Genomic DNA, 14,828 nt, shown 5'->3' on the forward strand with positions numbered 1-14,828 from the left:
TAAAAATAAATGTGGATCCGCCGACTATATTTAAACATAAAATTATGTCCTAACTTGAAAGATTTCATGCTTGTTAATATGATCTTGTGCTTTGAAATAAAAAAAACACCTAAATGTGAACGAGGGTTAGTATATAACATCGAAATTAGACAAAGTGATACATTATAACATTTTATTTTATCTTTAATTTATACCAGGAAGACCTAAGAGGTAACCCCAATGCGCCTTTCTAGCCAGAAACTTTGTACATTTGATACAAATATTATTAGTATTATACAAAGTACATAAATACATATCAATTAATATCCACAGAGATTTATTGTCAAATTTGTAAATTTGCGGCGTTTTTACAATTCAGCGAGATTCTAGATTGTTGAAAATTCAAGATTTAGCAAGAAAATGGGTAAGGTTGCCAATTTGTTGGAACCATTTCTATTAAAATTACATAAATTGGCAAACTATGATAGGAAACGATCGAACTGGAGTCAAAAATCAAAGTTATGGCCAGCAGAAACCAGTGGGATTTGAACCCGTGACCATTCTGTTCAAAGCATTTAATGCTAATAACTAGTCAATTTTGCTAGTTACTATACTTTAATCTGCACATTGTTTGTTTAGTATTTTCATTGAGGATTGATTGTGTTGATTGCGTCAATTATCATCGAAACAGGGTCTCCGGTTAAGTGCAACGAGTCTGACCCTTAGGCCGAGGGCTGGCAAACGAACCCTTCGTTCGCTCTCCCTCAAACCCCTTCCGCTTCCGTCGCTGGAAGTTGAGTCGTTTGTCGAACTTTCCGAGTAAATCAATTAATGGTATATTGTCACATCGGAACAAATGTCGGTAATAAACGGGTAGGGCACCCGCGAGAGGACCTCATCCTCCCCCTCGATCCCACCCCTACCCGTTTGGGCTGCTGAAGAATCGGCCCCATTAATAATTCCGTCCCAGAGAGCGCGTTTCGACAGTAAGTTTTGTTCTAAATGTTGCTAAAGGACCGGGACTATTAAGAACACTGTGCTGGGCATACGTTTAACCGGTCAAAATTGAACAAGGCTTCTATTAATGTCGCATAAATCAAGCGGTGCAGTCGCGTCCGGAAAATTCCGGTCCCGATCATTTCGATGCTAATTTATTTTCGGCAGGGTGTTTTCTATTATTTTATCGAGGTTTTCAAGGGTGGGTCTTTTCCAGGCGTTTTCCGCGGCCCGTGAGTGTGCTCGGGTCGGGGCGGGGAATCTATTTGTTTTTCCCGTACCCTGGGATATATTAATAACGGTGAAAAAAAGAAAAACGACATGCACACGAACGCCGACACTCTACAATTTGAAATTGCGCTGTGGAAAATTTGTTGGTGCCTTTTTTTGCGTTGAGCTACATATGTATATGTATGGGTGTTTTAGAAATGTGTGCATTCATATTTTGGAATATGGAGTCAAAGACTAGGAAATGGTTTCAAATTTATTTCATTATTTTAATGGTTGTATTATATTATTTAATAACTATATAATTATTTCGCAGTCTAAATTGCTAAGAACACTATAGGATATATATGTATTATATGTACATATGTCACGTTCCAGCGGTTTCAAAAAGTTAATTAGGATGATGAAAATTCAGTCAACATCCCAATCAATATTTATTTATTATTTTTATTAAATTTAATTAAATAAGTAAGATTCGCTTAATCCTTATCCAGAGGTATACTCGCCTCTTAAAATTGCAATAGCTCGATTATAAAAAAATGGTTATTATCCCTTTATTGACTAATTACTTTATTTATTTATTATAATAAAATATTTAAAGACTTATGCATTCATCAGAATTTTTTTTTAAATATTTGAAATGCGAAATTATTACTATTTCAGATATGGGGTTAAAATAAACGATAGTATTAAAATATTTTATATGCTTGTAAAATCGAATCGAATATAATATAACCTTATATTTGATCATCAATTCAGTTAATTCATATAATTATGAGTCGGAATACGGTTTTGGATGTCAATTTCAACAATATGTTATCGAAAACCCAATTAGTATGGAATACAATTTTTATATTCTAAGTATGCAATTTTGCCACCAAAAGACCACATAATATGCGACTCGCAAGCCGCAGGATGATTATCATGGCCTTAATGTGAGACATCATTTAAATTGATATAAATAAATTATTTTTATTTTTAATAATTCCAGTGTATAGAACTAAAATTCAAAATATGTTCAGTGTATAGAACTAAATCAACTATCTTACTAATGATTTCCAAAGTTCCATTTATTATTTTAAATTTAAATATATTTAATATTATCAATATAAATCATTTTATGATTTAATGATCAATTATTCTCCTTGTAAAACCATAGTAAACAATAAAACATTTTAAAAGCATTTCAATATAAACATGGGTCCAACGGACGTACTATATCCGTTTTTGTTAGAAAATTGAAATATCCGTACTAGGGTTAAAATTTAATTCTTATATTATACACATTTCAACATTGGTATGTTCAAAGAACTATTTGAACTTGATCTTGAGATTTGAACTTGGTGAAATGCGTAGTCAATGTTCAATGTAGGTGTTGTCAATGTTCATCTCATCGCAAATATTTTATCTAATCCCAAGTTTTGTGGCTTTGTTATTCCCACGTATGACTGTTCTAAACTAGAGTATGGTAATATTATGAGTATATGTATGTACATACACCAAAATTGATAACTGTAGATTAAGACAAACGAAACCATCTTACATATGTATAATATTTATGTACATATATTGATGTCGATGACATCAAACATATTATGTTTCCTACATACATACATATAACGAGGTTTGACTATAAATAATTTATGTAAAAGCTTTTTCAACAAAAAAAATGTGGCAAATGATTAAAAGGCATTCTACTACATAATGTTTGGAAAAAATTTTAATGTTTAAATACTTGAATTAACGATCGTTTATAGTAGAATTTTATTATTTTCAATGCCGTTAAATAGCTTTTATTAACTCATAGTCGTAATAGGTAAATATGGTGAAAACGTGTCTCGAGCGATAAAAAGCCCTTAAATGGTCCAATTATAATATTTTTCATATTTTTATTAAAGTGACAGTGCACAGCATTTATATATGAATAGGAAGTTTTCCGACACATGTTTGAGAACGGGTCAAAGCTTCGATAATTTTCGCTAAATTTCCAAAGCAATTTAACAACGAACACACAATCGTCGTGGCGAATTGAATTCGCCAAAAAACAATTCGAAATATGCGGTCGTGCAAACAAAACGGGCGTCCGTTGCATAAATCAACCCCAATAAGAGGTGTGGGTGGGGGCGAAGGGTGATGGTAGTTGTTGGAAATGCTCGAAGTGGGTGGGAAGGGGTCGAAAGCTCGTATGAGCCGGCAAAAGCTCAAAACACAATGAATAATTGCCGTGAGCCGAAGCGCTATATTAAAGATGAGATGTAAAGAGCCGGTCCCGGAGAAAAAGACTAAAAAAATAATAAAAAAATATATATACATACATACATTCATATATATGTATGTGTTTGAGACGCTTTCTAGAGAGCGTTCTCGTTTTCTTTTTCTTTTACTTTATTTCATTTTTGAATAAGCCTGAAAAGCGACCATAAATCCTTTTTTTGAATGTAGACAAAGAGATATGTCTGAAGGCTTGAGGTTCGAACGTTTGAGCGTCCGCGTTCCGGTGATCTGAATAAACTGCTGAAAAACCGACGCTTTCATAAAGGAAAAGTCGCCCATTTTTTAAAAAAGCATAATACCTGTATACGTGAGGTTTAATTCATCGCATCTGTCGTAATAAGTTAAAGGTTAAAGTGGCAGGTCATTTTAATATTGAATATATTATACGTCTTGACCTTATTTGACAGATCAAAACGAACAGTTTTGAATTCGCATAGTGCCAAAAAATAAATAAATTGAGGGAAAATATGAATGGAAAATTGAGAGTTTAATCTTATCTGGTATACTATCATATATGAGTGATTTTTTTAAAATTATTTAAAAAAAGTAATTTAAACAACAATTGAATTGAAAAATTGCATAATCGGTGAATGACAGTTTGAAAAATGTTTTAAGTTATATTTTAACAATAAACTGGTCGAGCTACTTGGCGCTTCTAAGTTGAAAAAAAGCAAATAATTTCGTTTAAAATCACTTTTTTATGTCTTTTCAGTCTTGAATATTGGAAAACATGACATATCCACACAGTCAAGTACTTAATGCTGAATAATTGATGTGTAAACTAAATAAATTTAGTGGTTTAAGTTGGAAACTGTAGATTTGAATGGCAACAAACATTTACCTTGTTTCCATATTGTATTTTATTTTAACAAACATATGTATACCACAGTGTATTTATAGATTACCCCACAGACAAGAATATACATAAAATAATATATTAAAAAAAACACATGCAAATATATATTATAATGATATGAATACATATGTATATTAAATACATTTATACATATATAAAATGAAACATTTCATTTCATTTTAATAAACACAAACAAAGGTGTCTTTACATGCTACCTAATATGATAATCTAATATATAATTTCGAATGAGACTTTGTATGTATGTAAGTTTTAGTTCGTAGAATCAAGAAAAACCTGTATATACATACATATATTGTTTGCTATCAATATTTCCTCTTAGAAGAATTAGCATTTAGCAATTAATTTAATTAATAAATTAATTTTTCTATTGTTTATATGTAGATAGGTACATAGGTAGTTTTGTACTTATAATACACTCAGTGATATTTTCATCGGGTCTATCATTTGTATTAAAAAAAAGAATGAAGGTATGAAAAACAGTAAAAATTTAACAAAAATTTATTTATTTATGTAAGATGGTGCGAGTTTTTGATATAACTTATTCCACTTTCAAATTTTATTTTAATTTCAAATATGAAATGAATTGAAAAGATTCCTAAACTTAATGAATACATAAATTATAATTTTTTTAACTCTTTATAGTCTGTTTTTGATTTAATATAGCACTTATACAGGTATATGAATGATATAATCAAATTAAACAATTATTTCCATTGAATTTTCAGAATAATCAGAACATTCAATAAGTTTAATCGAATTTATACTGTAAACTTAAAGGGAATTTTCCTAATAAAAACAGGAAATCTTTATCCTTCATCAATTTTTAAAATATATAAAAGGTGAAGAAGTTTCGCGCAATAACAATATTAAAAAATACACTTTCATACGTATCAGTCGAAAAATAGAATAACATTGTTAATAAAATAGGTCTGAAACACCCCGAGGCATACATCAATTATTTCTATATCAATTTCACGTTTCGTTGAGTCCATGAAAATACATATGTATATTAAAATTGTGTAAAAAAAATTAAGCACACACTCCGTATATGTACATTCGATGAACGGTACGTGATTTTAACGAAAGATATATATTGTTGTTGAAAATGCGTAAGCATATTATATATAAATATTTAAATTAAAAGCATTTTGGTAAAGTTAGTATTATATTGAATTGTTCCAGGTGGCATGGATTCACATCGATCGTCAAATGATCTTGACTATCCATCGGCACGTGATATCTCGCTTGCCGAGGTTCAGCGTGTCCCATGACAACGCCATGACTTGGCTGCTCCACGTGAGCCAAGTCCAACAGGAAGACAGGGGATATTATATGTGCCAAGTCAATACGAATCCTATGATCAGTCAAGTCGGATACTTGCAAGTTGTCGGTGAGTACTTTTTATATTCATACATATGTGTGTACCAGTGGCGTGTCGTCCATGGATGCTGTGGATGCTGCGAATCCTTTAAAAATTACGTCAAAAATATTTTCATACCGTTTGTTTTCTGAATTTCTTAGTTTTAATTCTCTTTCATTTATTTTTGACTATATGATTATGATATATACGATCTTTTGTCTGATCCAAAATTGACACAAACGAGCATCTCCGTTGAAAGGCTGTAGCCTTCCGCACGACCGGTGCTTGTTTCCCATCAAGCTCGTATCGCTATGGATGCTGAAGTTCTCTACGAATCTTTTGCGCATGCGTACAAGTGATCTGTCACTTTTGCGTATGCGCATGAGTGAGATGACTCTACAGTCGTCTCGCTCGCGCAACACTTGCTCTGGAAGCAAAATCTCCCATTGCGTATGTATGGACTTGATTCGCTTTTTTATGTATGGACTTTCGCTTGATTCGTTGATTGATATTTCGATCGTTACGTCCTAAGTTATTTACTTTTGTATTTTATTGTAATTTATTACGTCCTAAATTATTATTTATTATGGCCCTAAATATAAATAGCCAAAGTAACAATGCAAGTGAATTTATCGCCGTTGTTAATAATACTTGAAATTATTTAATTTAAAATGTACTAAAAAGAACATTTGCTTGCCTACCATATAAGAGCCCAAACCCACTCCAATATTGAATATTCATTCAAAAACGAAAACATGTCAAAGACATGTTAATAAATATAAATATGACAATGTTTGGAAGAATATAAAAAAATAAAAATAAAATAAACTCATCGTGTTTTGGACAGCATCCTCTGGTTGAAAAGTCACCGCACGCCACTGGTGTGTACATAAGTGTATTTGCATAAAAATGAAAATTTCATGGTTTTAATTTGATTCAATTGGATTACAGTGCCGCCTAATATCCTGGACAATGAAAGTACGCAGTCTACAGTGGCTGTGCGAGAAAATCAGAACATCAGTTTGACGTGTAAAGCTGATGGATTCCCACCACCGAAAATCATGTGGAGGAGAGAGGATGGACAGACTATTTCAGTCGATAAGAGAAAAAAAGGTTGGTGTTATTTTGTACATATGATGATTTTAGTTAATATTTTATACATGTACATGTCATGATACCATATGGTATCATGACATGTACCCCCTGGACACATACCTCCACCGGAGACATACCCCTCGGACACATACCCCCGGTAAAAAACCTCCTGGAAATTAACCCCCCGTGCAATAACCCCCACCAAGTTTGTTTTTGATTTATAAATGCTTTTAATTATTACTAAATTATGTCCACAATACATCATATTTCTATTTTAATAGCTATTGATCCACTGATTATTTTCTATTTTAATTTAATTTTGTTAGTAATCATAGTATTATATTATTCTAATGTTACTGTACAGCATAATAAGAAAAAGAGCTCAAAAACCTATTTACATAATATTAATTAAATAAGTCGATGACCTAAATCAGATTGTGTTTAGGTAATCTGTGTTTATACATGAAGGGTATAGATATTTTATTGAAATCACCGAGACTCTTCACAAGTGTGTTAGTATGGTTATTAGTGGTTCTGTCTTAGAAATACTTGTTGTAATGTTTGTTCTTTTTGAAGAAATCCAATAAATTTAATTGATATTTATTCTATTTACAATAATAAATTGAAATTAAATATTGTATATAAATTGGAATTAAATATGCCTTACCACATTTGATTTAATATTATTTATTACTTTTATATTATTAATTATTTATTACTATTTTTAAATAATTTTTATCCTTGGCGAGGGATATTTGCACGGGGGGTTAATGTCCAGGGGGCTTTTGACCTGGGTTATGTGTCCGGTGGGTAAGTGTCCTAGAACCCAATAATATATAGGTACAATCGTTGGACAACAAAAATTGGCACTGGCTCTATGTATATACATACATATGTATGTACTACATACATATATGAAATTCAAGGCATTTTTAATTTGTTTACTTGAATCTGAAAAATAAAAGACAGTGCTGAAAAGCCCTTTAATAGATCTACAGATCTTAAGTTTTTCTTTCATCTTCTTTGGGTAGGCTAAGCCTTGAGGCTATTTTTACACGAGTTACTTGAAGCGACATGATGCATTTCTTCTTTCCTGCAAAATTACAACTTCAATATACCATTAAGTTAAAATTATTTTTGCTGAGAAATTCTTATATTTTAAACAAATTTTACTTTCAAATAACATGTCGCTTCTTAAGTATTTACATTGACTCAATAGAGTTTATTATTCAGTTTTGGGCTTATTTTCCCATTCTATCAAAATACGTACACTGTTAACATTTCAAAATAATGTTTATTATAGCAATTATAATAAAAAATTGTAATAAATAATAGCAATTATAATAAATTATAATTAAAATATTTATTGTAGCAATTATTTTGTGGAATGTATCAGCGTTGTCAATTATAATAACGCAAAAATCACATCAATTTGATTTCGATTTTTAAATGCTTTTTATTATTACAAAATTATGTTTACAATACATGTTATATCTATTTTAATAGTTACTGATCTACTGACCATTTTCCAATTTACAATTTTAATTTAAGTAATTTAATTTTGTTAGTCATCATAGTATTATATTATTCTAATGTTAATATGGACAGCGTAATAGGAAAAAGAGCTCAAAAACCTTTTTACAATTCTTATAAATAATCATAATACATCTAATACATAATATTAATTAAAGACTCTCTAAAGTCGATGACCTAAAGCAGATTGTGTTTAGGTAATCTGTGTTTATACCTGAAGGGTATAGACATTTTGTTGTTTTCATCACTGAGACTCTTCACAAGTGTGTTAGTATGGTTATTAGTGATTCCGTCATAGAATCTACTGGTTAGTTTGTTAGTAATGTCTGTAACAAACGGAATATTATTTATGGCATGCAGTTTTTTCAAGTTAGTATATATGGGTGTATTATAAATTATTTTTAGGGATTTATTTTGTATTATTTGGAGTTTTGAAATGTTAGTATTTGAGGTGTTATTACATACAGGTGAATCATATGTTAATAATGGTAATGTGAGCGCGCGATATAATATGTCATATCAATGCAATTTACCAAACCTTCCGTAAGTAAGTTTTACATAAAAAGATAGTTTCAGAGTGTTTTAATTAAGATTTAAGTTACATTCACTAGTACATTCAATGTAGTATATGCATGTTTGTAATTTCGGAAAATTTAACCTGAATTGATAAAATGTTGAGATCGTCTGTGCACGCATTGTTGAACGCGTTCGCATACCTATGGCACATATCGGAGATAAACGGTGGCAACGTATGAAATTCGCTATCGAATATTCAATTTGTTCTGCGGTGATGTTATCGGATGGTGGGACGCCATCGACGCCGCCATATTGTCACCCGTTTAACTTTGAAACTGCAATATTTAATAGCCATCTTGATAAAAAATCCATTAAAAGTTTTTCGCCGACACTGAAGTTAAATTACCTTCGAAAAGAAACTCGAGCGCCGAATATAAAGGTATTATATTTCGTTTCTTCACATTCACATTACGGAATGAATAATGCGATAGAGGGGACATTTTTACACGAAACTCTCCGAGAATTTTCCGACTTTTCCAACCCCCCTGTTTCACCCTCTCCCGTTTGCCTCGAGCCGGCCGGCATTATTCCGAACGGAAAGCGCCCTTACAACATTCCGATATCGCTCTTGTGTTTATTATAAACTCGAGTATAATATTAATATAATAGAACCAATCTTAAGCTTTGATTGGTCCGTTCTTGAAGTCTTAAAATAACTTAAATCAATACGAAAAAAAATGATGTTTGCAAATATTCATTTACTTCATCATTGTCACCGCATATTTATTTTAATTGATTACTGAAACTATGATAATTAATTATATATATAGTCGAGAGACTTAGGTACAATGTACAAGCTATTAAATTTACTCGACCAGCGATGGCCAAATCATATTTCGTTTCAGTTTCGCATTGAATTTTGGTAAAGAAATACAACGGTTGGTAGAATTTGACTTTTTCTTTTGTGTTTCTTGTTTTGAAATATTTACATTAATTAAATTTTAATATGAAATACGTAAGTTGTTGATGTTATTAATTTATTTATGGAATACGTAGATATTTTATATTAATGGAAATCTATATTTTTATACTATAAAAGTGATTATCAACGTCATGTTATGGACAGCAAAACTTTCAGTAATATTATTAAAGATCTAGCATTGAATTTTATTGTAATAATATGATATAGTTAAATAAGAAATCTATATATATAAAATTGAATGTCTGTTTGTTTGTTTGTCTCGTATAGGCTCCTAAGCCATTGAACTGATTACGATGGAACTTTGTTGTATGTCTGATCCGGAAGCTTAATGTGAAAAAAAAACAACGGGAAAAAGCCTCTTAATAATAATATTCGTAATTACGATTTTACCGACGTGAAAGTTTGAAGCGCCTTTGTTTAGTCAAGGAAATGTGTTCGTTGGTAACCACGTTACCAGTTGGTTTATGACGACACGGCTTTGAAGAGACGTTAGTTGAGCTCAAACCATCACTTGAAACGGGAACGGGAACGGGAATTGCATATAAAACTCTTATAGGAAATGAACGACCTGGAGTCACAAACCAAGGTCTCGCCAGCAGCAACCAGTGGGACTGGAGCTTTTGACCAATTGCACGAAAGCATTATACGCTAACCACTATTCCAGGTTGTATAATTTATACGAAATTTAACTTGCGTGTCGTTCTCGGTCGAGTGACGATTTTATGATGACACGAATCTCTCATTAGCAATTTAAAAAATAAAAAATAATAATAAATCCCGTGTTTCGTTTCGTAATCGAGAGGATTATTCAAATTTTCCGACCGTTGTTATTGTACGAGTCTGGGAATAGTTATCGCTGAAGCGTGACTCTGGAGTGAAAATGTGTGTATTATAATAATTCCGAAATATGCGAAATGTGAATTTAATGATTAATAAATATTGAATTTGAAATTAAATCAGGCCTTTGCTAGATAAGATGTCGGCAATCGTGCGGTGAGACATTAGGAGAAAATCGGATCCTGTCGGGATGCGACGTGCGAGTAAGTCATCAAGTCATTAGGTTCCGCCGATAAGGGTTTAGAAGGTTCTCAAACTGTGCTGCGTCGGTAATTTGTTCGCAAGAATATGTACATTAGATGGTGGCAAAGATGAACTTTAATTTATGATATGTTTGTAGCATATTTCAGTCACTACTAGTTTATAAGTGGAAGGTTTTTTATGCATCCGTATTACATACATATATTTTTTGTAATTAATTAAATATTTTAATTGAGGATTATTCTCATACTTGTATATTTTTGTATGCATTAAATGAGCAATCAATTATATATTATTACTAGTGTTTTTACCCGGCTTTGCTCGGTATTTGTAATATAAACCGCTTTAACATGGCCAATCCAATAGTAAACATTTTATTGAACATATTATTATATTTAAATTTATTTGAATAATCATTTGCTTTTCTACGAACCAACAATAGTCACATACAAAGTTTCTTTCGAATTTATATGTTAGATACATATGTACATAAAATGCTCATTTAATAATGTCAAGTTATTTTTATTAATTTCGAATAAAATATTGTAGTGGTTAATGAATATAATTTTTATATTCTATAAATATTTTTTTTATTGAACATGCTTTATTTTAAAAAGTTCCTTATTTAAAACTATGTAGAATTAAAACCAATATTAAATTTTTTTAATAAAACGCGATATTAAATTTTATATATTTTTGTTCTCCTATACATATTTTTAGAAAGTTTTGCCATGCCAAAGCTTTCTTAAGACTTCCTTGCTGTGCCAAAAAAATCAAGCATCCACTTAAAAATGTGTGTTTTAACTTTTTAAGATAAAACAAACAATTACAACAATTAGCCTTCGAGGTTAGTTGTTGTAATTTGCTATTAAAATTATTTTAGCATGTATTAAAACGTGGAATAATATAAAATCAGTGCAAGAAATAACGGCTAAAGGAGAACTGTCATTCCAAGGCGGATATCACTCTCACACTGACCGTTGAGCGCAGCGTACTGAATTACTTCTCTCTCTCTCTCTCTCTCGCATTTGTGAGGTGCTCGTGCAAGGGTCTTCCCGCGAAAAAAAATATTTCTGTTGATATTGATCAAAGTTTTTATTTTGTTATGGCATAATTAGAATCATAGAGGATTTGATGAGGAATATGTACATACATAAAGGCCCTGTATTCAGTATACTTGGAGAAATAAAAAGTCCTGGTCACTTTTTATCCTTCACAGTACGGAAAGTGCTAATTGCTTTTACAAATACATATCTTATATAATTTATCATATATGTATGTATATATTAAAATACTTCATGAAAATCTAATGAAAGGCTAATGAAAAATTTAGTGAAAGTCCCAAAGTACATGTCTACATTATTTGTATGTATATTTTAAAGTCATATGAATTTTTGCATGTAATTGAATATTCATAATTTTGAGAATAGCTGGAAAAACCCTTCTCAGGGGTAAATATTTCCGGGATGGGTGACGTTATAAACCAGCGTTGCATCACATTATCACAACGTGTAATCATCGAGGTCACAACATGAAATTTTCAATATGTTAACGCTTGTTAACACAGTGAATTTAACTGATATGTTAAATTCTCATTATCATTCACTTCTATGATCTGAAAGCCCTAGATCTTATGAACTAGTAAAAATTTGTATAGCCTCACATATTTTCCATACTTCCTCTTCCCATCTCAGTATGCATGTACTCTCTTGGGCACCATTCAAGCACTTTTCTTGTTTACCATTCAAATATCCCATCTCTTCATTGAATCTAATATTTCAGCTTCTTTAGTGTATCTGACTTTACATTTGTATCATCACTTGTAAAGAACATTGATCAAAGAGTTTCTTTTTCATACAAAACGCCAGTTTTGAGTTTTCCAGTTACATAGTTGTAGGGGTATATACTTAGTTATATGAAATTATATTGCATTGAAATTGTACATATATCGTTGAATAGAGCGAAAATAAGTTTTTTTTTAATTAAAGATAGCTGGCCCGATAACTTAGGTACAGTCACTTTTTAGTATTGTGTCAAAATTGTTTGATTTTGATTTTTAAATGCTTTTTATTATTACGAAATTATGTCCACAATACATCTTATATCTATTTTAATAGCTACTGATCTACTGATCATTTTCTATTTTACAATTTTAATTTAATTTGGTTAGTAATCACAGTATTATATTATTCTAATGTTAATCTAAAGCATAATAGGAAAAAGAGCTCAAAAACCTATTTACAATCCTTATAAATGTTCATAATACATCTAATACATAATAGTAATTAAAGACTATCTAAAGTCGATGACCTAAAGCAGATTGTGTTTAGGTAATCTGTGTTTATACCTGAAGGGTATAGACATTTTGTTGTAATCACCGAGACTCTTCACAAGTGTGTTAGTATGGTTATTAGTGATTATTTCATAGAATCTACTGGTTAGTTTGTTAGTAATGTCTGTAACAAACGGAATATTATATATAGCATGCAGTTTTTTCAGGTTAGTATATATAGGTGTATTATAAATTATTTTAAGGGATTTATTTTGTATTACTTGGAGCTTGGAAAGGTTAGTATTCGAGGCGTTATTCCATACAGGTGAAGCATAGGTTATTAATGGTAATATGAGCGCGCGATATAATTTTATTTTATTTAGCGTTGATAAAGAACTATGGCGATTAAATATTGGATATATTGAGGATATACCCCGCATCGCCTTGCATTTCGCTGCCTCAATGTGAGGTGCCCATCTCATTCTTTTATCAAACGTTACTCCTAAATATTTTATTACTGACTGCCATTTCAGACTTTCTCCAGAGGGGATTTTCAGATCTGAGCTTGGCTTATGTTTTCTAACACTAAAGAATATGGCGTCTGTTTTGGTTTGATTAATTTGAATTTTCCACTTAGTGAAGTGTTCAGTCATTGTTTTAATTGCAAATTCAAGATTTTTAAGAATAGTGTCTGGTTTTTTGCTACTTGTGAAGCAAGCTGTATCATCTGCATATAGGGCTATGTGACAGTTTTTTGGAATAGGTATGTCATTTATATATATGGAGAACAAGAGTGGGCCAAGCAAGCTCCCCTGCGGAACGCCAGCTGCGATTATTTTTGGAGACGATAATTCATTATTTACGCTAACCACTAGCTTTCTACGAGTTAAGTACGATTTGATGATGAGAATTAGGTAGTTTGGTATTTTGTTAATAAGGAGCTTATGAATGAGTCCATCGTGCCAAACCGTGTCGAAGGCCTTTTCTATGTCGAGACATACCATTCCGGTACTTCTCTTCATATTAAAGTTCTTCGTCACGTGTTCAGTTAGTCTTGTTAGTTGTTGGGTCGTGGAATGTCCAGTGCGAAATCCAAATTGTTCATTTATTAATTTCTTATTTACGACTTTAAGTAAACGTGTGTAGATTATTTTTTCCAGAATTTTTGAAAGCGTGCAAAGTAATCTAATGGGTCGATAATTGGCCGGGTTTTTTGAGCTTTTATCGGGCTTAAGTATGGGAATTACGTTGGCTGTTTTCCAGTATTCTGGGAAATACCCGGTGAGTAAACATGCGTTGAATATTTTAGATAGTGAGACTAAAGCTTTAAATGGAAGTTGTTTGATTGTGATGTTATCTATTGAATCTCGCCCAGGTGCCTTTTTATTTTTTAAATTACGTATTATATTTTGGATTTCACACGGATGCACCAATTTTATATTTTTAGTACTGTTAGTGGGAGTTTTTGTGATGATTTTAATGGACCGGTTGACTTTATTATGCGTTGGTATGTGATTGTAATGTTGTGTGAGTGTGTGATGTTTTTGGAAGGATTTTGATAATAGTTCTGCTTTGTCGCAATCACGCGTCACTGAGATTCCTGCATCGTCTAATGGAGGAATCGAGTTTTTTGTCCTGCGAATCGCTTTAGCTAATTTCCATAGAGAGCCATCAACTG

General features: G+C 31.5%; 1 protein-coding gene across 1 annotated transcript in view; it reads left to right on the top strand.

Moving 5' to 3' along the window:
• The window catches only part of DIP-delta (Dpr-interacting protein delta), a 130,503-nt gene that overhangs the window by 40,815 nt on the left and 74,860 nt on the right, over window positions 1-14,828 (top strand). The window contains exons 2-3 of the mRNA XM_077445034.1: window positions 5,537-5,744; window positions 6,666-6,827. Of these exons, the coding sequence (XP_077301160.1) occupies window positions 5,537-5,744; window positions 6,666-6,827 (370 nt within the window). The remainder of the gene's footprint in view (window positions 1-5,536; window positions 5,745-6,665; window positions 6,828-14,828) is intronic.

The sequence above is a fragment of the Arctopsyche grandis genome, chromosome 13, assembly GCF_051622035.1.
Source record: "Arctopsyche grandis isolate Sample6627 chromosome 13, ASM5162203v2, whole genome shotgun sequence".
Lineage (NCBI taxonomy): Eukaryota > Metazoa > Arthropoda > Insecta > Trichoptera > Hydropsychidae > Arctopsyche > Arctopsyche grandis.